This window comes from Schistocerca cancellata, chromosome 2 (genome assembly GCF_023864275.1).
Source record: "Schistocerca cancellata isolate TAMUIC-IGC-003103 chromosome 2, iqSchCanc2.1, whole genome shotgun sequence".
Lineage (NCBI taxonomy): Eukaryota > Metazoa > Arthropoda > Insecta > Orthoptera > Acrididae > Schistocerca > Schistocerca cancellata.
The window spans coordinates 171,796,343-171,821,130 of record NC_064627.1 but is presented as its reverse complement, the minus strand read 5'-3'; the positions used below and the strand labels follow the sequence as shown (position 1 = coordinate 171,821,130).

Below are 24,788 nucleotides of genomic sequence, written 5' to 3'. Positions count from 1 at the left end.
AATTTTAAGGCATATAACATTAAATGTATTTGCAGATAAAATTTATTGTCACATATAAAATTCTTGTACACAGATTTAGGTCCAAGATAAAGTCATTATCTACAGTTTAAGGCATTTTCATTTTTCTTTTCAGATGAGTTGAATAAATGGTTAGATGAATTTCAGTGGTCAGGATTGATGTGTAACAATAATGACATTGCTGTAACAATGGATACAAGAAATTCAATAGGTTGCAGTGAACTTAATAATGGCTTGTTAGAAACAATATACATGGACAGGCCACTCTTCAGTCAACATGGGGCACTGCATAAACTGATTGCAGAGATGTTTCTTATTTGTAAGAAAGCAAATATTCAGGTAACTGTTCCACAAATATTCATAATAAGGTATATCCCATCAATTTGAAACATACATTTTTCTTCTTGTTTTATCTGGCAACATGTAAGGTTACTGATAGACAAAAACTGTCACGCTGTCAATAAAGAAAAAATAGTAAAAAAAGTAGAAAGCTAAAAGAACCAGAGCAAAAATTCTTCTTGCTTCAGCATATACTTATTTCAAATGTGCAATGACTGTCAGCTATATCTTTTGTACATCTCATTATATCATTTGAATAAACTTTTGATTATATTGATTTTGTAGTACAGATTCTGCAAATTACAAGCCAAACCAGGAGCGAGTTCTCTACAGAACATGATTTGACACATTATTCAGCTCGTCACCTGAATGCGCAATAGTTATACTTGTATCATCTGCAGATAAAACAGTTTTTGAGTTCTTTTATTGCATATTTCCAGCTTATGGTCACACAAATTGTGTCAAAAACAGTTTGACTCATTAGAAAGTAATCTTAAGATGATTTTGAATACATTTCTACAGTTACATCTATACTCTGCAAACCACTGTGATGTGAATCGCAGAGGGCTCATTAGGACTTTTTTTTCTATTCCATTCACATGGGGATCCCAGTGATGAGAATAATTACTTAAATTCTTGTGTATGTGCTGTAATTAGTGTACTCCTGTCTTGCAATTCCCATGGCTGTGATACGTAGAGTGTATATTTTTAGATTCATCACTTAAAGTTGGTTCCTGAAATTTCCTAAATAGGTTTCCAAGAGAGAGTTTACACCTGTCCTCAAGCATCTGCCAGTTCAATTCTTTCAGCATCTGCATGACACTCTCCCGTGGGTTGAGGAAGCCGATGACCATTCATGCTGCCCTTCTTTGTGTCCTTTAATATCCCCTGTAGTCCTTTCTGTATGGGTCCCACACAGTTGAGCAATTTTGTAGGATTCATAATAATGTATACCTCCCTAAATTTGAAAAATACATTTTTATTCTTGTGTTATCTGGCAACATGTAAGGTTACTGATAGACAAAAACTTTCGTGCTGACAATTGTTTAGGATATATGTCAGTTTCATTTGTAGACTGATCACATTTCCCTACTATTCTACCGATGAAAAAGTGTCTGCTACTTGCTTTACCTACAGCACACTGTTTGATCGTTCAGTTTCATATCACTACAAATCGAGGCACCTCGGTATTTATAAGACTCGACCAATCCCAGCTGCGTATCTTTTATTTTATTCTCATAGGAAATTTATGACTGTTTTTTTAAACACCTACACAGTTTTACAGTTCTGAACATATAAGGCAAGTAGTCAAATCTTGCATCACATTGAAAACTTACCAAGACCAGGTTAAATATTTGTTCTGCTTTTTTTCAAACAATACTTCATTATAGATATCTGCATCATCTACAAAAAGTTGGAGGTTATTATTAATATTGTCCAGAAGGTCATTATTATACAACTTGAACAGAACAGCAAAGATCCCAGCACACCTGAAGTTACTTTTACATCTGTTGATGACTCTCCAACAAAGCTAGCATAGTGCGTGCAATCCCCCCCCCCCCCACCCCCACCCCACCCCCACCACCACAAAAAAAAAACCTTATGTTGTTTAACATAGATGTGGTACTGAGCAAAATGCTTTTTGGAAATTGACAAATACTGCATCTGTGTGACTGCCTTGATGAGTGCCATTCAGGAGGCTTTGTGGGAAAGGAGAGAGTTTTGTTTCAAATGATGGATGTTTTCAGAATCTATGCTGTTTGGTGTGCAGGAGATAAATCTGTTTGATATACCTAATTATGTTTTAGCTCTGATTATGTTCTAAGATTTTACAACAAATAGCTGTCAAGATTAAAGGACAGTAGTTTTGTGGATCAATTCTGCCACCCGTTCTTATAAACTGGTTTGGTCTGTCCTTTTTCCCAACTACAGGGTACAGTATTTTGTTGCAGGGATCTTCCATAGATTATTGTTAAAAGGAGATGAACTCAGCCATGAATTCATTACAGAATCTGATAGGGATCCATTGGTCATTGGAGTTGTGTTCAGTTTTAATGATTTTAGCTATTTCTCAGCACCACCGAAACTAGCATCTCTGTTGTTCATCTTTGCTATGGTGAGAGAATTAAGAACGAGCAGTACTCCTGGATTTTCATTTCTAAATGAAAACTGAAGAACAGGGATGAGCTTTTTTGCTTTTGCTTTGCTAGCCTCAATTTCAGTCCCTGCCTTGTCTGTCAGGAACTGAACACTAATTTTGATGCCATCAACAGCCTTTACATAAAACTAGAATTTCTTTGGCTTTTGTAAGAAATCTTACAATAATAATCTGCCATAATTGTTGTTGAAGGCTTCACACATTGCCCTTCATAAGGTTTGTGGTCAGCCGTTTTTCTAAACCTGAGTCACAGTTCTTCTATATGCTCCTTGCTGGAGCTAAATGTTTAAGAGTTTGTTATTGAGATAAGACATCTCTAACTCTTTACCTAGTTTGCTGAAAATGTAAATCCTTCTTGTTTTAGTTGCCCTTTATACTTTGCTAATCATTGTCACTAATAGATCCAGTATATTTCCATCATGATTGGGCCTCTGAACAATGTTCTAGGTAGTTCTCAGAGAATGCATTTAGTAGTGTTTCGCAAGACATCTTGTCATGTCCTCCACTTGGGAAAAAAGAAGAAAAACACAGGTTTTCCCAGTTGATTGATGATCAGTCTCCCTCATTGGTGACTGTATGTTTGGAGATCTTATGTACTGGCGAACCTTTTTTTAAAAAAAAGTTTCCGATACATATGTAGGTGGTTGATAGAAGAATCCAGTTGTAAGTTCATGCCCACCCTTCATACCAAGGCTTTCCCAGACAGTTTCACAAGCAGTTTAAATTTCTGTCCCATTGGATTTGAGTTTCTTGTCTACTGCGACAAATGCACCAACTCCTTATACCATCAACATATCTTTCAGCATTTGCTTGAAATTTCCCCAAATATCTCACTGCTATCAATTTAGGGTTTTAACAACTTTCTGTAATTAGTGTAATGTAAGTGCTGTAGTTTTTTTAGCAGCATTTCAAACTCTTTTAACAGCTGAAACATTCACAGCAAAGTGCCAGTCACCTGGATATTAATAGTCTTGCATGTAGGGAACATTTATTTGGATCTTATACTGACAGTTGTGGGTGCACTATAGTTATTGTTATGACTGGATCGAGAGTTGTCTTGTATAAAAATCCTTTGTGTGGACCCCACACACAGTCAATACTTGGGTAGCAGCCTCTTGATGTTTAGTGCACACCTGTTCCAGTTGTGTGTCTGTCACAGCTTGGCAATGGATATTTGAGTGGTTAGGCTGCCTATTAGTGGTAATGCTCATACAGATTTCCACACAGTGCTTGCAGGTATGTTGGTAGACATAATGGCTACTTTCAAAGGTGGCTGACTTCGATGAAGTAAGAAATGCCAGTTACAGGACTGGAGTAGATGGTAGTGGGGGGGATGTATGGATTACGTCTTGCATCTAGGTCTTTTACAGGTAGGCTGTGGCAAAATATTGTCAAATGACCTTTCACAAAACACAGTGAAATTCTGGTAATATGTGAAGGCTGTTCGTGACACCAAAGTTAGTGTCCAGTCGCTCGCAAATGAGACATGAACTGAAATTGAGGGTAGCAAATCTGAAATTCTTAACTCCATTTTAAATATTCCTTTGCAAAGAAAAACCCAGAAGTACTGCCCCAGTTTAATCCTCATATAACTGAAAAGATGAGTAGTGGAATAAGTGTTAGTGCCAGTGATCTTGAGAAACAGCTGAAATTGTTCAATTTTAACAAAGTTTCAGGTCGTGATGGAATTAGATTCTATACTGAATGTGCCACTGAGTTAGCCTCTCTTCTAAATACGATCTGTTGTCTCTCCCTCGAACAAAAAACTGTGCCCAGTAGTTGGAAGAAAGCACAAGTTACACCCATTTGTAAGAAGGGTAGTAGAAGCGATCCACAAAACTACCACCCAGCATCTTTGATGTCGATTTGTTGTAGAATCTTAAAACATATTCTGACTGCAAACATAATGAGGTATCTCAAATATAATGACCTGTTCCATGATAGCCAGGACAGATTCTGAAAACATCGATCGCACAAAACCCAACTCTCACATTTCTCACATAGCATACTGAAAGCTTTAAATCAAGGCAGTCGGGTAGATACAGTATTTCTCAGTTTCTGAAAAGTATTTGACTCAGTACCACATCTATGCTTATTGCCAAAAGTATTATCGTATGGGATATCAAGCAAAATTTGTAATTGGATTGAGGATTTTATAGTAGGGAGGACGCAGCATGTTACCTCGGATGGAGAGCCATCATCAGATGCAGAAGTAACCTCGGGTATGCCCCAAGGAAGTGTGTTATTCTGCCCTTGCTGCTCATGTTGTATATTAATGACGGGTGGACAATATTAGTAGTAACCTCAAGCTTTTTGCAGATGATGCATTTATCTATAATGAAGTACTGTCTGAAAGAAGCTGCATTAATATACAGTCAGATGTCGATAAGATTTCAGAGTGGTGCAGAGATTGGCAACTTGCTTTAAATATTCAGAAATGTAAAATTTTACACTTTACAGAATGAAAAGACGTGGTATCCTAGGGCTATAATATCAGCGCGTCACTGTTGGCTGCTACAGATATCTGGTTATAACACTTCTTGGGGATACAAAATGGAATGCTCATAGAGGCTCAGTAACCAGTGAAGCAGATGGGAGACTTCAGTTTGTCAGAAGAGTACTGGGGGAATGCAATCTGTCTACAAAGGAGACTGCTTACAAATCACTGGCATGATCCCATCAGGAATATTTCTCAAGTGTGTGGGACCCATGTCAGATAGGACTAATAGAGAATATTGAATGTATCCAGAGAAGGGCAGCATGAATTGTTACAGGTTTGTTTCACTTATGGGAGAGTGCCACAGAAATGCTGAAGAAACTGAACTGGCAGCCTTTTGAAGATAGACGCAAACTGTCCCAAGAAACCCTACTTACAAAATTTCAAGAACTGACTTTAAATGATGACTCTCGGAATATTCTACAACCCCCTATGTATCAGCCACCTAGGGATACTGAAGACAAGAGTAGATTAATTACAACACACACAGAGGTATTTACACAATTATTCTTCCCGCACTTCATACATAATTGGAATGGTAAGAAACCCTAATAACTGATACAATGGGGCATACCCTCTATCATGCCCTTCACAGTGGTTTTCTGAGTGTAGATGTAGATATATGTTATGGGACACAGGTTTGGGAGCAGGGATGGAATAAGGTTGGATGAAGGTGTTGCATAGGGTGATTGGGTGGTGGTATATCTCTGTGCTAAGGTGGGGAGGATATTTCTCCTTTCAGGACATGGCAAGAAAAATTTTGAAACAATTGTGGAGAACATTATTATGTTTTACAGCCCTGGGTGATACTGGTTCATGAGAGGGCGCTCCTTCATGGCCAGTCAATTGGTATCCAACATTCTGCTAAGATATTTGTACTAAATTATCTTGGACAGTTGACACTGTGAAGATTTGATACTAAAACATCTGTCACAACATCCCAGCAGCCTGTATGGCCCTGCGGTATTGGCTCAGAAAGTAATTGAATAGAGTACAAAAATGTCATCACGTTAGTTGAGTGCTGTTCATTTTCAGTTCCAGCTGCAAGATTACTGAAAGTAAATCAGTGAGATTTGTAGAAGGATACACACAACATAGTTCCTATGCTAAAAATTATAAAATTTCTTATGTAAATGCCCCTACTTTCATACTTCACAAGCCAGCTTATGGTGTGTGGTGGCTGTTCTTACAAATTGAGCTAGTTTACTCTCATATTAAAGGCATGGAATGACATTTGGAGACTTGTATTGGTTTTTGTAGAATCATTTTTACTAAAGCTTCATGACAACTTTTTTTTTCACTTATCTATTGCGAGACTAGATTCATAGAACAGTATATGCCTTTTGTGAATCTTGGGGGGGGGGGGGGGGGGGGGGAGGTTCACATATTTAGTGTTTTAATCACATTTTACACCAGCAGTGTGTAATCAATTATAAGTGAACCATATGCGACAGGCATTTGTTATATTCTCAGATTTCCACTTGTTCCTTAAGTTGTGATATGTTTTATATTTAGTATTATTTGTTTTGTGATGGTGAAGAGTTCGGAACATTTTCACTACATTCAGGATTTGCTGGTTTCTTTTTTCTTGCAGGAAATGGATGCAGAAGCGAGTTGTGTGTTTAGAGATTACTACAAATGCTTGAGAGAGGACTTGTGTGAAGTAACTATGTTGAAAGTGTTGCTGAACATCTATTACAAAGTGCTACAGTGCAGAAAAAATGAACTCTTTGATGTTGAAGCAAACATAATTTTGGCTGCAAGGACATTATTACATAGAATTTTGAAATTTCGAAAGTTGGATCGCACAATGGGTGTTGCACTTTTATGTATTAATAATGAAAACTCTGTACAGGAACTGACAGATGCTTCAAAAACCTTTGCTCATGACTGTGTAAGACTAGGTGCGTTGGCAGAATTAGCTGTAGCATTTGCTGAAATAATTGAATGCAGTGACATAATGACAAAATTTTATCAGACTCTTATAGGCTGTAAGTGGATAAAGACATTAGTGAAGTTTAAAATACCATACAAGGAAGCTTACAAACATTACAGTTCAGGGTCTCAACATATGTTCAGAGCACTAATATCTGTTGACTCATTTTCTACACAGTTGGTTGAAGAATTTTGTAATGACTTCCATTTGGATGTGGAAGATTACCTGACTTTGTATCTGGAAACTCTTATTTTATCTTGGAAACCCCAAGTAGAGGTAACAGTAAATCCAGACGGTAGCAGAGGATTCAGTGTGAAGAATTCAGAAGAACCTATTCTAAAAAAGGGAAAGGAGATAATTGAAAAGATAACCTTAAAAGAGAGAGTGCGGTCATGTTTACAGAAATTGTATTACAAAATCAATTACTATAATTATGAAATGTTTATGTGTGTCAATGTTCTCATGAACCATGATGATTTTCAAAATGAAATGAACGATGAACATCAACTTCTTTGTTTCTTGAAGAGGTATCAAAGGTTGAGGTAAGTTCTGCATTATGTAACTAAAGAGATTTATCTGTATATTTGTGGCTTTGCTAAAGTGTGGTGGTGGTGGTGGTGGTGGTGGTGGTGGTTTCAAAATTTACTTTAACAGCATGCATTGTACCGGTGGTGCTTTGTGCAGAGTTTCTACCTGTTGCAAGATGATTTCATTTGTCAGTATTGTGTGAATTAAGATAATCACTTTTGAAGTAGGTGGCTTACTCCTGGCAAAAGCCATTTGAGGATGAGGAGGGGAGAGAGGATGGAGGGTCAGGGGGTTGAAAATCGTATTAAGTCCAAATATACAAGAGGCTGTGGTGAACCAAAAAAAGTCCTTTCCACCTCCATATACTGCCATAAACTAGTTAATATGCCGAATAAGAGAGGTGAAAAGTAGTTAAACCTCTCCAGTAAGGTGGGGTGTCCTACTGCAGTGGATCCTACATAGAGGAACTGAAACTCTTGACGCAAGAAAGATACCTGTGCTTGTATCTCTAGGAACCAATTTGTAAACTTAACCCCCATAAGAATAAGCCTGAAGTACCGTATTTACTCGAATCTAAGCCGCACTTTTTTTCCAGTTTTTGTAATCCAAAAAACCGCCTGCGGCTTAGAATCGAGTGCAAAGCAAGCGGAAGTTCTGAAAAATGTTGGTAGGTGCCGCCACAACTAACTTCTGCCGTCGAATATATGTAGCGCTACACAGACATGCTTTGTAGGCACAAAGATAAATACTGGCGCCAAAACCTCTGCGTCAGTAAATAAATAAAAAAAAAGGTGGAAGACGAGCTTTTTTTTTCTCCGCCCCGAGTTTCGACCACTGCATTTTCATACATTATCCAACGAAGTAAATACAAATTCCGTATTGTTCATCTTCGAATGTATTAGAATTTCAATGTACTACGAAAATCCGACTGGCAAGACTGTTTGGGATGTTTGTCAATATGGCCAACTGTACGTTCTGAGTTTTTTCCTACCTGTGAGAAGAGATGGTTGCTAATAGTAACCTGATGAAATGTGAATCACAAGCAGTATTCTCTTCACCATTCACCATAAGAATAATACGAATATAAACGTTTTGCCATGTGTTCTTCCGTGTTTGTTGCTATCTCATTTAAATCCTGTCTGCCTAATAAACTACGAAACTAGAGTGAGACAACACCAAACGCGGAAGAATACACTTATCGTGTCTGTTTATATTCGTATTATTCTTAGCCTAATAGTGATACAGTCAGAAATGAACCACGGCAACTGACTAGATTTTTAAATCTAAGATGACTCTAATTTCTGTGCAGAATTTGATGTACTAAAGAAGCGGCCGCAAATATTTTCAAATGGAGAAAGATTTGCGCCTAACTCTCGTTCAGAACATGTTCTATCATACGCAGCCTATTATTTGGTTCTTGTTGATAATTCTCAAAGAAAGCAGCAGTGTAAGTAACAACAAATAGCAGTCTCTTGACATTGCTTCACTAATGAGACGGTTCGCCTCTTTTTAGTTGTAAGCGGTGGTAGCGCGCACAAAAGCAAGCCATGCCGCGAACGGCGACAGGCCGTAAACACGCACTATCAGAATGCGACAAACAATGCATGACACATTACAGTGATGCATTTTCAGCTTAGAGTGACGTAAACACCTATAACAGAGAAAACGGCACTTATCAGATCAAACAAAATAAGCAATCGATTCAAACCAGACGAAGCACGCGAAAAAGGAAGGGTACCCGTATAAATACAGACGGAGCGCCTGACGCATAGTTATGGCTACCTGGTAAAGCTTAAGACTCGAACCAAACTACTGTAGCTGTATCGTCATTCATTCGACCTAAATTGTGTCGAATATTACAATGGACCAACTTTGTTTCGATTTGGAGGTGCGGCCTAAAACTTTTATCTCCCCTAGAATTTCGAGTCTCAAATTTCAGGTGCGGCTTAGATTCGGGAAATCTTTTTTTCCTTTGTTTCGAGTCTCATTTTTCAGGTGCGGCTTAGATTCGAGTGCGGCTTAGATTCGGGTAAATACGGTAGATAAAGCCAATGAAGATGTTTATTTTGTAATAATACATACTACTTCTCTGCTGTCGCCCTATACACATCTCCAAGCACTAACTGTTGAAATTCATGTGCCAGAAATAATATAAGTATATTCCCTTTACTTGTCAACACAAGACATATGACACACTGAACACAATCCACCTGACCATTTCTCCTGTTGATGAGTGTTAACAAACATAACATGCTTTATGGTCCATTCTCTCCCTGCCTCAGGATTAGAGTTGTAGAGTGTCTCGTATTTGAGGAGCTGTGTGTTCTGATCACTGGCAGCCATATGCATTTCAGAATAGCTAGACTCATCCTCTGCCATAGCTCACATTCTGCTCTCCACCACTTCCCCCAAGGTCCCTTCTGTCACCCTAAGTAGTCGCCAAAGGAAATCCGTAGAAATAGATGATCAGCAGAGCAGAATAGATACCGTGCACCCAACTGGGTGTTCTTCAACATCAAGACAGTGTCCAGTACTGGGTGGATCACACTACACCTCATCACATTGCAAGTGTGACCCACCATGCTTCTGATTTACCTAAAGTCACCTGTAGGGCTTCCTAGCCTTTGATGGAGTGACAGGTGCTTCTCTTCAGACCTGGACCTGCCTGCCCCGTAGCTCTGACATCACACAGGCAACTGAAACACTTATGACCACTGTCACACCTAACAAAGACCCTAAGTGACCGTGAAGAGGGGTGGAACTAACTTAAAATTCAACATTTATAATTGGTCTTTTAACTGCCCATTCTCCATGTGACAGCTGGGTTCAGAACTATCTGAGGCTCACAGTGTGCCTGCTGTGACCAAACCCAGTACAGTTTGCTACAAATTGTGCAAGAAAGCAGCAAACAGCCTAATAAAATTTCTTACTGCAAAATTGCAGAAAGAACAGTTTCTCAACTTGAAGGACAGGAGTGATTTTGCATTGAGAGATTTTGCCCCTCCCTGTACACCTAGTTCAAAAATGCAATACAGATACTTTTCAAATAAATAATTTGTGTACAGTAAGAGTTTCCTTCTCATAAACTGTAGCTGCACATAGAAATCAGCCTGGAAAAGTGATGTTTAAGGGCTGCTTATCTACCAGTAGCTACATTTTCCTTTATTTTCAGTTATCCTGTAACTGGCAGAGATAATTGTTTCACAAATTAGAAGTGCTCTAATGTGTTAATTAATACCTTTTACATTTACGTTTATACTCCGCAAGCCACCCAACGGTGTGTGGCGGAGGGCACTTTACGTGCCACTGTCATTACTTCCCTTTCCTGTTCCAGTCGCGTATGGTTCACGGGAAGAACGACTGTCTGAAAGCCTCCGTGCGCGCTCTAATCTCTCTAATTTTACATTCGTGATCTCAGGAGGTATAAGAAGGGGGAAGCAATAGATTCGATACCTCATCCAAAAACGCACCCTCTCGAAACCTAGCGAGCAAGCTACACCGCGATGCAGAGAGCCTCTCTTGCAGAGTCTGCCACTTGAGTTTGCTAAACATCTCCGTAATGCTATCACGGTTACCAAATAACCCTGTGACGAAACGCGCCGCTCTCCTTTGGATCTTCTCTATCTCCTCCGTCAACCAGATCTGGTACGGATCCCACACTGATGAGCAATACTCAAGTATAGGTCGAACGAGTGTTTTGTAAGCCACCTCCTTTGTTGATGGACTACATTTTCTAAGGACTCTCCCAATGAATCTCAACCTGGCACCTGCCTTACCATCAATTAGTTTTATATGATCATTCCACTTCAAATCATTCCGTACGCATACTCCCAGATATTTTACAGAAGTAACTGCTACCAGTGTTTGTTCCGCTATCATATAATCATACAATAAAGGATCCTTCCTTCTATGTATTCGCAATACATTACACTTGCCTATGTTAACGGTCAGTTGCCACTCCATGCACCAAGTGACCTTGATCAAGCGTCACTTCCTTTTAAGTGTACGGTATATGTTATATTGCATTTAGGAACTTTCGGGTAATTGAACATGTATCAATAATTATGGATTTCTGTAATTGTATATATAAGTTTGGATGTAGCTGTATTGCATTGATGTACTGGTGGATATTGTGTGGGGTGACTCCTGTAGTTATCCTGATGCCACATGTCCTTGACTTCCTCAGCCAGTTGGATGTATTTTTCAATTTTTTCTCCTGTTTTCTTTTGTATATTTGTTGTATTGGGTATGGATATTACGATTAGTTGTGTTACTTTCTTCTTTTTATTGGTGAGTATGATGTCAGGTTTGTTATGTGGTGTTGTTTTATCTGTTATAATGGTTCTGTTCCAGTATAATTTGTATTCATCATTCTCCAGTACATTTTGTGGTGCATACTTGTATGTGGGAACATGTTGTTTTATAAGTTTATGTTGTAAGGCAAGCTGTTGATGTATTATTTTTGCTACATTGTCGTGTCTTCTGGGGTATTCTGTATTTGCTAGTATTGTACATCCACTTGTGATGTGATCTACTGTTTCTATTTGTTGTTTGCAAAGTCTGCATTTATCTGTTGTGGTATTGGGATCTTTAATAATATGCTTACTGTAATATCTGGTGTTTATTGTTTGATCCTGTATTGCAATCGTGAATCATTCCTTCTCACTGTATATATTGCCTTTTCTTAGCCATGTGTTGGATGCGTCTTGATCGATGTGTGGCTGTGTTAGATGATACGGGTGCTTGCCATGTAGTGTTTTCTTTTTCCAATTTACTTTCTTCGTATCTGTTGATGTTATGTGATCTAAAGGATTGTAGAAGTGGTTATGAAATTGCAGTGGTGTAGCCGATGTATTTATATGAGTGATTGCTTGTGTATTTTGCTAGTTCCTGCTTGTTCTAGAAAGAATTTTCTTAAATTGTCTACCTGTCCATAATGTAGGTTTTTTATGTCGATAAATCCCCTTCCTCCTTCCTTTCTGCTTAATGTGAATCTTTCTGTTGCTGAATGTATGTGATGTATTCTGTATTTGTGGCATTGTGATCGTGTAACTGTATTGAGTGCTTCTAGGTCTGTGTTACTCCATTTCACTACTCCAAATGAGTAGGTCAATATTGGTATAGCATAAGTATTTATAGCTTTTGTCTTGTTTCTTGGTGTCAATTCTGTTTTCAGTATTTTTGTTAGTCTTTGTCTATATTTTTCTTTTAGTTCTTCTTTAATATTTGTATTATCTATTCCTATTTTTTGTCTGTATCCTAGATATTTATAGGCATCTGTTTTTTCCATCGCTTCTATGGAGTCACTGTGGTTATCCAATATGTAATCTTCTTGTTTAGTGTGTTTTCCCTTGACTATGCTATTTTTCTTACATTTGTCTGTTCCAAAAGCCATATTTATATCATTGCTGAATACATCTGTTATCTTTAGTAATTGGTAGAGTTGTTGATTGGTTGCTGCCAGTAGCTTTAGATCATCCATGTATAGCAAATGTGTGATTTTGTGTGGGTATGTTCCAGTAATATTATATCCATAATTTGTATTATTTAGCATGTTCGATAGTGGGTTCAGAGCAAGACAGAACCAGAAAGGACTTAATGAGTCTCCTTGGTATATTCCACACTTAATCTGTATTGGCTGTGATGTGATATTATTTGAATTTGTTTGGATATTAAGTGTGGTTTTCCAGTTTTTCATTACTATGTTTAGGAACTGTATCAATTTAGGATCTGCTTTGTATATGTCCAATATCTGTAGTAACCATGAGCGGGGTACACTATCAAAAGCTTTTTGGTAATCAATGTATGTGTAGTGTAGTGACCTTTGTTTAGTTTTAGCTTGATATGTCACCTCTGTATCTATTATCAGTTGCTCTTTATATCCTCGTGCTCCTTTGCAGCAGCCTTTTTGTTCTTCATTTATAATTTTGTTCTGTGTTGTATGTGTCATTAATTTCTGTGTAATGACTGAAGTTAATATTTTGTAGATTGTTGGTAGGCATGTTATGGGGCGATATTTAGCTGGGTTTGCTGTGTCTGCTTGATCTTTAGGTTTCAGATAGGTTATTCCATGTGTAAGTGTATCAGGGAATGTGTATGGGTCTGCAATGTAACTGTTAAATAATTTATTTAAAAAGAAAGTGGTGAGACTTACCAAACAAAAGCGCTGGCAGGTCGATAGACACACAAACATACACACAAAATTCTAGCTTTCGCAACCAACGGTTGCCTCGTCAGGAAAGAGGGAAGGAGAAGGAAAGACAAAAGGATATGGGTTTTAAGGGAGAGGGTAAGGAGTCATTCCAATCCCGGGAGTGGAAAGACTTACCTTAGGGGGAAAAAAGGACAGGTATACACTCGCGCGCACACAGACACATATCCATCCGCATATACACAGACACAAGCAGACATTATTATTTCCTCCTCCTGTTTTTGCCAGCAGTTTTACTTTCTATTCACCTTCTCCTTTTTTACCGTAATCCTTATTGTCACTGTTAAATAATTTAGTTAGATGTGAATGTGTTGAGGTGAACTTCTTTAGCCAGAAATTTGCTATTTTATCATTTCCAGGGGCTTTCCAATTGTGCGTAGAATTAATTGCTCGGGTGACTTCATGTTGCAAAATTATCACTTCAGGCATTTGTGGTATCATCTTGTATGTGTCTGTTTCTGCTTGTATCCACCGTGCATGCCTGTTATGTTGTACCGGGTTTGACCATATGTTGCTCCAGAAGTGTTCCATGTCTGTTATGCTTGGTGGATTGTCTATTTTAATGTGTGTGTTATCTATTGTCTGGTAAAATTTCTTTTGGTTTGTGTTGAATGTTTGGTTTTGTTTCCTTCTATTTTCACTTTTTTTGTATCTTCTAAGTCGTTTGGCCAATGCTTGTAATTTCTGCTTCTTTTCATCTAATTGCTCTATTGCTTCTTGTTGTGAGATTTTACCTAACCTTTTTCGTTTTTTGTCTGATATTTCATTTCTTATAAATTGTGTTAGCTGTCGAATGTCTTTTCTCAGTTTTTCTATTCTGATCTGTAGCCTGTGTTGCCATGCTGGTTTTGCGGGTTTCTTCTGTGTGTTGGTTGGTTCTGATCTCTGCCTAGTGTGTATATTTAGTGTAGTGAGTGCTCCTACATAACCCAGTAATTGTAACTCTTCCATAGTTGTATTTTCATTTATTTTGTTGAGTATGATTGTGTTGATAGTTTTTATTGTTGTTTCGACTTGTGGGTTATTTGGTGGTCTATGCAAGAATGGTCTAATGTCTGTATTTGTGTCTTTGTATTCTATATATGTCAGCTGAAATTTTTCTTCTATATCTAACATGTGTGTCACTTCGTGTTCTATTTGTGCTTGTTCTGGTGGCTGTCTTAAGATGTCGTTTTCCTCTGATTGTTTAATTGACGCGTTTTGTTCTTTGTTTGTTTTCTCTGGGATGATTGAGTCCGTTACTGTATTTTCTTCTTCTGATTGTACATTATTTTGTTCTAGTATTTGTTGTACTTATTGTTTGATGTTTTCTAATTCTGACTGGGGTATCCTGTTATTTTTGATTATTACAAGGATCTGATCAGCTAGTCGTTGTTCTGTTAAAAATTTTAATTTTAATTCTGGGTATCTGGTAATAAATGTTGTGTATACTTGTGATCTGTATCCAGTTGTGTTGGTTCCTAGGTTTGTTGCTTGGTAATAACAGAACATGAGGTGTCGGTTAACTTCATCTGACCATCTCATCCTCTGTCTTTGTTTTCCTTCTAGGGTGGTTGCAGGAAGCATATCCTGCAAAACACCTCTATTTGGATTTAAATCATTTTCCAGTTGGCTAGCAGTGTCGTTACCATTGTGGGCGGGCATAGGGTTCAAGCGTCGGCCCCGACCATGACGGCGCTTGTCCGAACCAAGTAATCACACTAAAAGGGGGGTTAGCCCTATTAGTGGTTTGTTCTTTTCGTCGCCTTTTACGACTGGCAGAACATACCGGAGGCCTATTCTTTTCCCGCGCCTCCACGGGAATTATTTATTATTTATTATTATTATTATTATTATTATTATTATTATTATTATTATTTTAGTTTATCACATAATTATTTTAAGCACACTCTCACAGTGTATCAGAGACAGAAACATGTCATTCATAATTTTCGTTCATTGAAATATGTTTTTTTTAATTTTGCAGACAACCTAATCAGCAAGAGAAAGATGATTGGTTTGATAAATATCCAGATGCATGTGAATTGCCAACAATAGCAGAGTTTAGATTGCCTTTTCGTCCTCTTCTAGAAAACCCACTGAGAATAGTAAAGACAGAATTAAATTTGAAAACATACAAGACATGGTTTAATGTTGCTAGAACACTTCGGCTTGATCTTGAAACAATTTGCACATTAGCTGCAAAAAATTCGGTATGTATTTTTATTTTTTGGTCATTGTGTTTTTAAGAGCTATGAGCATTCCATCATCTTTGCTGTTGCAAAAAAAATCTATTCAGCTGAGCGAGTTCTCAGAGTTCTTAAGCTTTAGAGCCCATGCTTACTAAAAAAGATTTTCTTTTATTTTGTCCACACTATCTTCTCCCAAAATATGGAACGCAAAGATCTTGCAGTAAAGAGATTAATTTCACAGCATCCAAGATGTAGTGCTTGTAGCGCTTAAGGTATGCATTTTAGAACTCTTTGTTTACTAGACTTTTTCACTTCGAATTCCGTGAATGTTGACCATTCCTCCTGGGAAACCGTGTATATTTTACTTCCAATACAGATTCACAACAAATTTTTTGTAACTCTGCTAAATAGATTTGACTCCATGTGAAGGTTCTCTTCGGGCATGTGTAACTGCTATCTAGATTGAGAGGTGAAAATGCTAAAGGCCATTGAGGTAATGAAGATAACTGTAGTTGGTGCACTCACATCTATTGCAATCATGCATGTACTTCTGCATGTGACTTACACAGAAACTTAACAGAAACAAAGATGCTGTGTTTGGACGGGTGTCATGCAAGGAAGAATAGACCGCTGCCTAATGGTTCCACAGTTTTCAGCAATGGATCACAGTTCTGCACTACTCTGGTCCTTCGTTGTTGGTGCAGTGGTAATGACCTGAGGAGAGGTCCTGTTCTTCCAGTTTTTTGCGAAAGGCACACCATGTATTACTCCTTGCATTATGATGTGGGAACCCATTGGGAATGACTTCGGGCCATGACTGTTTCACGTTGAAAAATTCAAGTTTCCTCGACAGTAGCAGAACAGTGTAATTGATGAAGTGAAGTGTTTCGGTGATAGTTTCCGTATTTCATGATCTGTAGACCCTTTTTAAGGGTGTAATTGTGTTAATTTAATACCTAATAGAGACACGTCTCGTGTTCCTGTTTGCATTAGAAAGTAAACCGATTTTGTGACATATTACAGGTTCTAAATCAGGAGCGAATAATTTAGTCTCACCTGAGTGCTTTGGTAGTTCAGATTTTGACTCTCTGCACAGTATTGTAATTTATTAGAGACAGTTCTTGCATTTTTCTCAGGGCCTACAATAGAGTACTGCAGTATGTGTCAATAGTCCGTTTGTCTGAGTAGTGTAGTTTTCCACGGTGTTAGTATGGATAGGGACTGTGATTATTGTGTGTGGATGCAAGCTGAGTTGGTGACACTTCACTCTCAGCTCCAGACTATGATGGCTTCGGTTACACAGCTTGAAGCTACAGTGGATGGGTAGGTACCACTGTTGTGGATCAGTCGTGATCCAACAGACGTCCAGCATGTCTGAGTCCCCACACTGAGGTCGATCCGTCACCTGTGGTCGAGTGGGAGGTGTAATGTAATTAACTGTCGGAGATAAAGTTTATCTCATGGGAAAAGTACGATGCCCACAGTAAAGAGCTAAGGTAACTTCATTATGTTGCCTGAAAGTGTGTTTAATTTATTTAATTATGAATATATTCTTTTATGATATATAATGGATTCGTTTGAGATGTTAAATGTTGTAGATTTATATGTATTTATTTATGTGTATCTTTGGAGTTTATTAAGGTCAGTAGACCAAAGAATCTGGAATGCAGGAATGTCTGCAACTTCCGGTCACATTTTGGCTTGCCCGGCACTTCTTTGTCGGTATTGGAGGGAGATGGACGTGTTTACGTGACCAGTACAGTATAATGCATTTTTAGAGTATCAATGTTCATAGTGAAAATGTTGTAGTTACTAAACAAAAAGTACAAATAAATATTATTTTTAGCCGAAAGTAATTCAAATCCAGTAGTGTTTATTTCAAACAAGAGGAAAACCCAGGCCATGCTTGTTAGAGTAATTATTTTGCAGACAAAAATTCGAAAACCCCTTGACAAATGAGATCTGCAGTGTGTAATCTTTCAGCAGCTACTAATAAATAAGCCTTGCTGAAATTGTGCTGGAACTACTAGTATTATTCTCAATTACAAACATGTGGTGCGAATGTGGTCCTACCACAATATACTGCGTAAGATTCTACAATCATTCAGTTATCAAGAAACGAGATAGGTAACAACCAGTACAGAGGTCACATCGAGGCATGGCAGGAGGCCAGGGGGCCACTCATAATGCCTCCCTGCTGAGTCTGACAAAAAGATTCCAGGTGGTGTCTGTGCCTGACACTGTCTCACAGCCAGATGCAGTCGCCTGTCCTGTTTCAGAGGATACCTCTCAGTCTGCAAGATCCGGACAATGGCAGAGGGTGGGATTATTGGTAGTTGGGAGCTCCAACGTTAGGTGCGTTTGAAGCCCCTTAGAGACATGGCTGCCAAGAAGGGGGAAAAAGCCAATCTGCACTCCATGTGCATACCAGGTGGAGTCATTCCAGACATGGAAAGGGTCCTTCGAGATGGGATGAAGAGCGCAGGGTGCAGCCAACTGCAGGTGGTGGCTCACAACTGTACCAGTGATGTGTGTTGCTTTGGAGCAGAAGAGATTCTCTCTGGTTTCAGGTGGCTGCTATTCTTGCTTGCAAGATGAAAGCAGAGCTCATCATTTGCAGCATAGTTGACAGGAACAATTGCAGACCTCTGGTACAGAACTGAGTGGAGGGTCTGAATCAGAGGCTCAGGTAGTTCTGCGACCATATAGGCTGCAGATTCCTCGACTTGCACCATAGGGTGGTTGGGTTTCGGGTTCCGTTGCATAGGTGAGGAGTTCATTACACGAAGGCAGTGGCTACACAAGTAGCAGGGGCTGTGTGGTGTGGACTGGGTGGTCTTATAGGTTAGTGTGTCTCGGGAAAATGCCAAAGGGCTTCAGTCTCAAGGGGGTGAAGGCCATCGGTATGACAATTGTAAATTGTCGTAGCTATGTTGGAAAAGTATCAGAGCTCCAAGCACTGATAGAAATCACTGATGCTCAATTGTTATAGGCACTGAAAGCTGGCTAAATCTGGAGATCAGTTAAGCCAAAATTTTTGTGAAGAATTTAATGGTGTCCCGAGAGGATAGGCCAAACACAGTTGGTGGTGGTGTGCTTATTGCTGTTGGAAGTAGTTCATCGTGTCGAGAAATTGAAGTAGATAGTTCCTGTAAGTTAGTATGGGCAGAAGTCATTCTTGCAACTGGAATAAAATAATATTGGATCCTTTCACCAACCTCCCAATTCAGATGATAAAATTTCTAAAGGGTTCCAAAAAAACTTGAGTTTGATTTCAAACACATACCCGACTTGTACAATTATAGTTGGTGGTGACTTTAATTTACTCTTGATATGTTGGTGAAAATAAAAGTTTAAACCCAGAGTTATGGTATGCATCATCCAAAAATGTGCTAAATGCATTCTCTGAAAAATTATTTCGAGCAGTTGGTTCATGAGGCCACGCGTTTCATAAAAGGTTGTGAATTTACACTTGACTTCTTAGCAAGAAATAATCCTGAGCTAATAACGAAGATCAAAATGGATACAGGGATTAGTGAACACAGGCTTTTCGTAGTGAGATTGAATATTGTAACCCTCAAATCCTCCAATAATAAAAAGAAGGATATACCTGTTCAGAAAGGCACATAAAAATTCACTTGACGCCTTCTGGAGAGACAATCTCCACGCGTTCAGAATGTAAATGTAGACCAGATGTGGCTTGAATTCAGAGAAATAATATTGGGAGCAGTTGAGGTATTTATACCAGATAAATTAACAAACAATGAAGCTGATCCTCCTTGGTACACAAAATGTGTCAGAACACTGTTGCAGAAACAACGAAAAAAACTTGCCAAATTTAAATGGACGCAAAATCTTAAAGATTGACGCTCTTGGCTCAAAATTTAGTGTGGACTTCAATGTGAGGTGCTTATAATACTTTCCACAACAAAACTATTTCTCAAAACCTGGCTCAAAATCCAGAGAGATTCTGGTCATATGTGAAGTATGCTAGTGGCAAGACACAGTTAGTGCTTTCTTTGCATGATAGCAAAGAAATACTACCGACGACAGTGCTGCCAGAGCAGAGTTACTAAACACAGCCTTCTGAAATTCCATCACTAAAGATGACAGAATAAATATTCTAGAATTCGAATAAAGAACAGCTGCCAACGTGAGTAACATAGAAGTAGATCTCCTCAGAGTAATGAAGCCACTTAATCACTTCAGAAAAGCAAGTCTTCTGCTCCAGACTGTATACCAGTTAGGTTCTTTTCAGAGTATGCTGACACAATAGCTCCATACTCAACAATTACATACTACCATTCACTCAGTGAAAGATCCATACCCAAAGACTGAAATTTGCACAGGTAACACCAACATTCAAGAAAGGCAGTCGAACTAATCCACTAAATTACAGGCCCATATCATTAACGTCAATATGCTGCAGGATTTTGGAACATACATTGTGTTTGAGCATTATGAATTATCTCAAAGAAAACGGTGTATTGACACACAGTTAATGCGGACTTAGAAAACATTGTTCTTGTGAAACACAACTAGCTCTTTACTCACACAGAGTGGTGAGTGCTATTGACAAGGGATTTCAAATTGATTCCGTATTTATAGATCTCCAGAAGTCTTTTGACACTGTCCTACACAAGCAGCTTGTAACGAAATTGCATGCTTATGAAATATCGTCTCAGTTATGTGACTGGATTCGTGATGTCTTGTCGGAGATGTCACAGTTTGTAGTAATTGACAGAAAGTCATCGAGTAAAACAGAAGTGATTTCTGGCATTCCTCAAGGTAGTGTTATAGGCCCTTTGCTGTTCTTTGTCTATATAAACGATTTAGGAGACTATCCGAGCAGCTGTCTTAGGTTGTTTGCAGGTGATACTGTTGTTTATCGACTAGCAGAGTAATCAGAAGATCAAAACTAATTGCAAAACAATTTAGAAAAGATAACTGTGTGGTGCAAAAATTGGCAATTGACCGTAAACAATGAAAAGTGTGAGGTCATCCACATGAGTGCTAAAAGTAATCCATTAAACTTTGTATACATGTTAAATCGGTCAAATCTAAAGACCATAAATTCAACTAAATACCTAGGAATTACAATTATGAACAACTTAAATTGGAAGGAACACATAGAAAATGTTGTGGGGAACACTAATCAAAGACTGCATTTTATTAGCAGGACACTTAGAAAACGTAATTTTATACATTATCACTGTAAATTAGAACAGTAGTCACTATTTTTTCAATTAGAAGACTTCAATTTTACATGGCCCAGGTCATGCACCATCCTTGGAAGATGCAAAGTGCTCAGAAATCCTGTTATCATACACTTCCAGAATCAGGATTCTCCGAGAGTGCTGTAAAGCTGTTAATGAGTGTTTTGTTTGACAGCTGCACTGGAAGTGCTCTCTCTCTCTCTCTCTCTCTCTCTCTCTCTCTCTCTCTCTCTCTCCTGGGATTGCAGTTCAGTGGGTGGACTCCAGGGTGAGAGAGAAATGGGCAGGAAGTGGGAGGTGGTGTTGGGAGCTGTGGTTAGTGGCTCCCTGGGAGGCAGCAGGTGTGTTAGCTAGCAATCGGACACAGGGGCACTGAATTAGTGAGTTAGTAAAGTGGAAGGCAACAATGATGTGGAGACAGAGATTGATAGGGGATGACGGGACAGAGGAAGGGGAGACATTTGGGTGGAGGGTGTGGGTGCAATGGGTTAATGGAGATCAAATCCACTCTCACTCCCAAGCCCCCTTACCACAGGCTTCGTATCCCAGCAGAAGACCCATGTGAAAGAACTGCTCCATTCACCAACCCAGCACATCCTGTTGTAGTCTTGCCACAAGTATTCCTATTGCATCAGATGCAGGCACCCCTGTGAAAACAGCCATGTCATATATCAGCCCTGCTGCGGTATTTGCATGTTGCATGACATTTTATGTGGGCATAACCACTAACCAGTTATCCACCAGAATGAGCAGCCACCATCAATTTGTGGCCAAGAATATTTTACCACCCAGCTCCAAAACACACTTAGCACAACATGCTGGAGCCCAGTGTCTGTTTCTCAACCCACACTATCTACATTGTTCCTTCCAGTAGTAGCTTCTCCGAATTACATAGATGGGAATTATCCTTGCAAAACATCCATTGTTCATGTAACCCTCTTAGCCTCAGTCTATCCTAACACACTGCACCCACACATTTCACCCAACAGTGTCCCATCCCTCTACCCTGTGACCCTCTCCCAATCCACACGTCCACTTCATCATTGTGTGCCCCACGCACTCACCAGCTCCATTGTTTGTGTGTCACATTCCTAACCTGTGCATCTGCTGCTCCCCCTCACGAATTCCTATCCCACCCACCGGTAGCACCCCCACAAGCTACCAGCTACTCTTCGCCAACCCCTCCAATACTTTTTGCCTCTTTTTCTCTCTACCCATGTCAACCGACACAAAGCCTCTACCAGTCCATCTGCAAACTGCAGTCTCTAGCTTTTTATAGGATTCATCTCAAAGCTTGCAAGTTTTCATTTTTTTTTTTAATTGTGCTTACTGATGACTCAATGCTTACACAATTTGGTAATTGGTTCTCTAGTTATTTGTTTAATATCACAAAGGTAAACAGTTGTTAAATTATGTTGTTAATTTAGTGTTGTCAGGTAATGTGAACTTGAAGATGAAAAAGGAATATATAGAAATAGTGAACATAATTGCATTTGAAAATGAAAGCTCCAGAACTAGCAGCAATAACATAATATGTTCAATATTTTACATGACGAGCCTGTTAAGGCTTAATTGCCATTATCAAGTGACATCTAGTTGGAAGTGACGATCGTATTGCAGATACAGTAAAATTTGTTGCCGAGTCATGGTAAGTATATATGTTTTTTAGTTTTTGACAGATATTTTGACAGTTTTGTTTTGTAAACATACAGTACTGTAATGAGGAACTATCAAAATATCTTTCAACATATTTTTACATTTTGTAACTCAAAAAAAAAAAAAAAAAAAAAAAAAAAAAAAAAAAAAAAAAAAAAAAAAAAACATAAACATTATTCTTACCACAACTTGGTAGAAAAAATTTACTGTATATGCAGTATGGTCGTCAGTTCCAACTGGACGTCACCTAATAATGGAAATTAAGCCGAAACTGGCCTGTTGTGTAAAATATTGAATATATTACCTTACTGCAGCTAATTTTGGAGATTTCATTTTCATAATGTCTTGTAATGATATATACTATGCTGCAGGTCAGTTGGAACGTAAAATAATTGCATTTGTTTTGCATTTTCCTTTTTTTCCCTAGATAACAGAAGAATTTTCTACTAAATTGGAGGCAAGTGATAACAGTTGGTGTCTTACAGTACACCACGCAGATTTTCTTAAGGAACTTGTAGCATGTCTAAAATATTGTCAAGACTTAGAGAAAGCCTCTGCTGTATTGTATTATGCTACTAATCATATGCCAGCAGGTAATTATGAATATTTAATGAGTGTGGTTTCAGTTATCTGAGACTACAGATGTGTGTGCAAGTTGCGTTAGCGCGCGCGCGCGCGTGTGCGTGTGTGTGTGTGTGCGTGTGTGTGTGTGTGTGTGTGTGTGTGTGTGTGTGTGTGTTGTTGACAAAGGCCTTAATGGCCGAAAGCTATAATTGTGTGAATCTTTTTGTTGTGCCTATCGTGACTCAGCGTCTCTGTTATATGGTGAGCAGCAACTTTCATTCTCTAATATTGAGTATTTAATAATTTTGTTAGTCAAAATGTTTTACACTCTGTATTTCTGCAAATACAGGAGATCATATATTTTTCAAGTAATTTTCCTTACTATAAAATATGCCACATAGGCAACTGACAGAAGCCCACCTCTTAAGTGTGCATGTCTGGTCACTGCAGTTTCTGTGCATTGCTCCACTAAGCAATAAAATAACTGAACTGAAAGTAAATATGATTTACTGTGCACTGGGCCAAAGTTATTAAATGTGGAGTAATTAGATTTGCCATTACTTACGTACAGTTACTTTTGCAATTATTCGAAGATTCGACTTGATATTGTGATAACTTGGTGTGATATGTAAACAGCAGATGTGTCAACAAAATTATGTCCCACAGAATAAAATACAGCTACATTTATAAAACAATGCGATCAGAAATTTAGGCAGCTAAAAGTTTGCTAAAAAAAATTGCCAAAGAATACCCATCTCTGTAGCTGTGGTTGCTTATGTACATTTTTATGATGGCATCAGACTTGCATTCAGACATTTCAAAACTTCTTGGTGGGGAAATTTTCATTTGGTTGGTTAGATGAGGTGAAATGATGGCATGCATTTCCTGATAACAGATTTTGTGTCTGACGCCTGAATGAAATTTCAAACCTCTGCAGTGTTGCCAGAATTGAGAGTGTGATGCTGTTGTCGTAGGATGGGGATGTTACGATCAGTGTCCCCTTTGTGCCCTTAAAGAGGAGTAGATTTTGCGGTGCCAGCAGGTTGCTCGCTCGTCTCGCTACCACCACCTCTACATTTCAAATATGGAGTTATCACAGTGACTTAGTCAACACATAAGCTTGAGAGACAATTCATGTTTTATGAAGGAAAGATGCTTCTGGATGAGAGGAAAGAAAGCCTTTTTGATTTGGTGATTGAACCTACCCCTGTAGGTCTGTCAGCAAACAATGTCGTACAATTTTGCTGAGGAGTACTCCACAGCCTTCAAGAAGTTTTTAAAAATGAATTTAAAATTTAAAAATGCTGTTCAGTTTAGCTTTTTTTGTACTAAAAAGGACTATGCTGCAATCATCTTGTGGCATTACAGTTCTTCTTATGTCTGTGGTTGCTATGAAAATAGGACGAGGAATTCCGCCTTATGCAAGACACCTTTCAGTTGGTTATTTTTTCTTACTGTAAAACTGTTGTCACATATTAACATTTTGAGGAACTT

The 24,788-nt window shown here is 38.6% G+C and overlaps 1 protein-coding gene across 1 annotated transcript in view; it reads left to right on the top strand.

Moving 5' to 3' along the window:
• LOC126161492 (uncharacterized) overlaps positions 1 to 24,788 on the top strand; it is a 307,720-nt gene that overhangs the window by 204,137 nt on the left and 78,795 nt on the right. The window contains exons 16-19 of the mRNA XM_049917389.1: positions 134 to 357; positions 6,607 to 7,490; positions 15,654 to 15,879; positions 23,158 to 23,323. Of these exons, the coding sequence (XP_049773346.1) occupies positions 134 to 357; positions 6,607 to 7,490; positions 15,654 to 15,879; positions 23,158 to 23,323 (1,500 nt within the window). The remainder of the gene's footprint in view (positions 1 to 133; positions 358 to 6,606; positions 7,491 to 15,653; positions 15,880 to 23,157; positions 23,324 to 24,788) is intronic.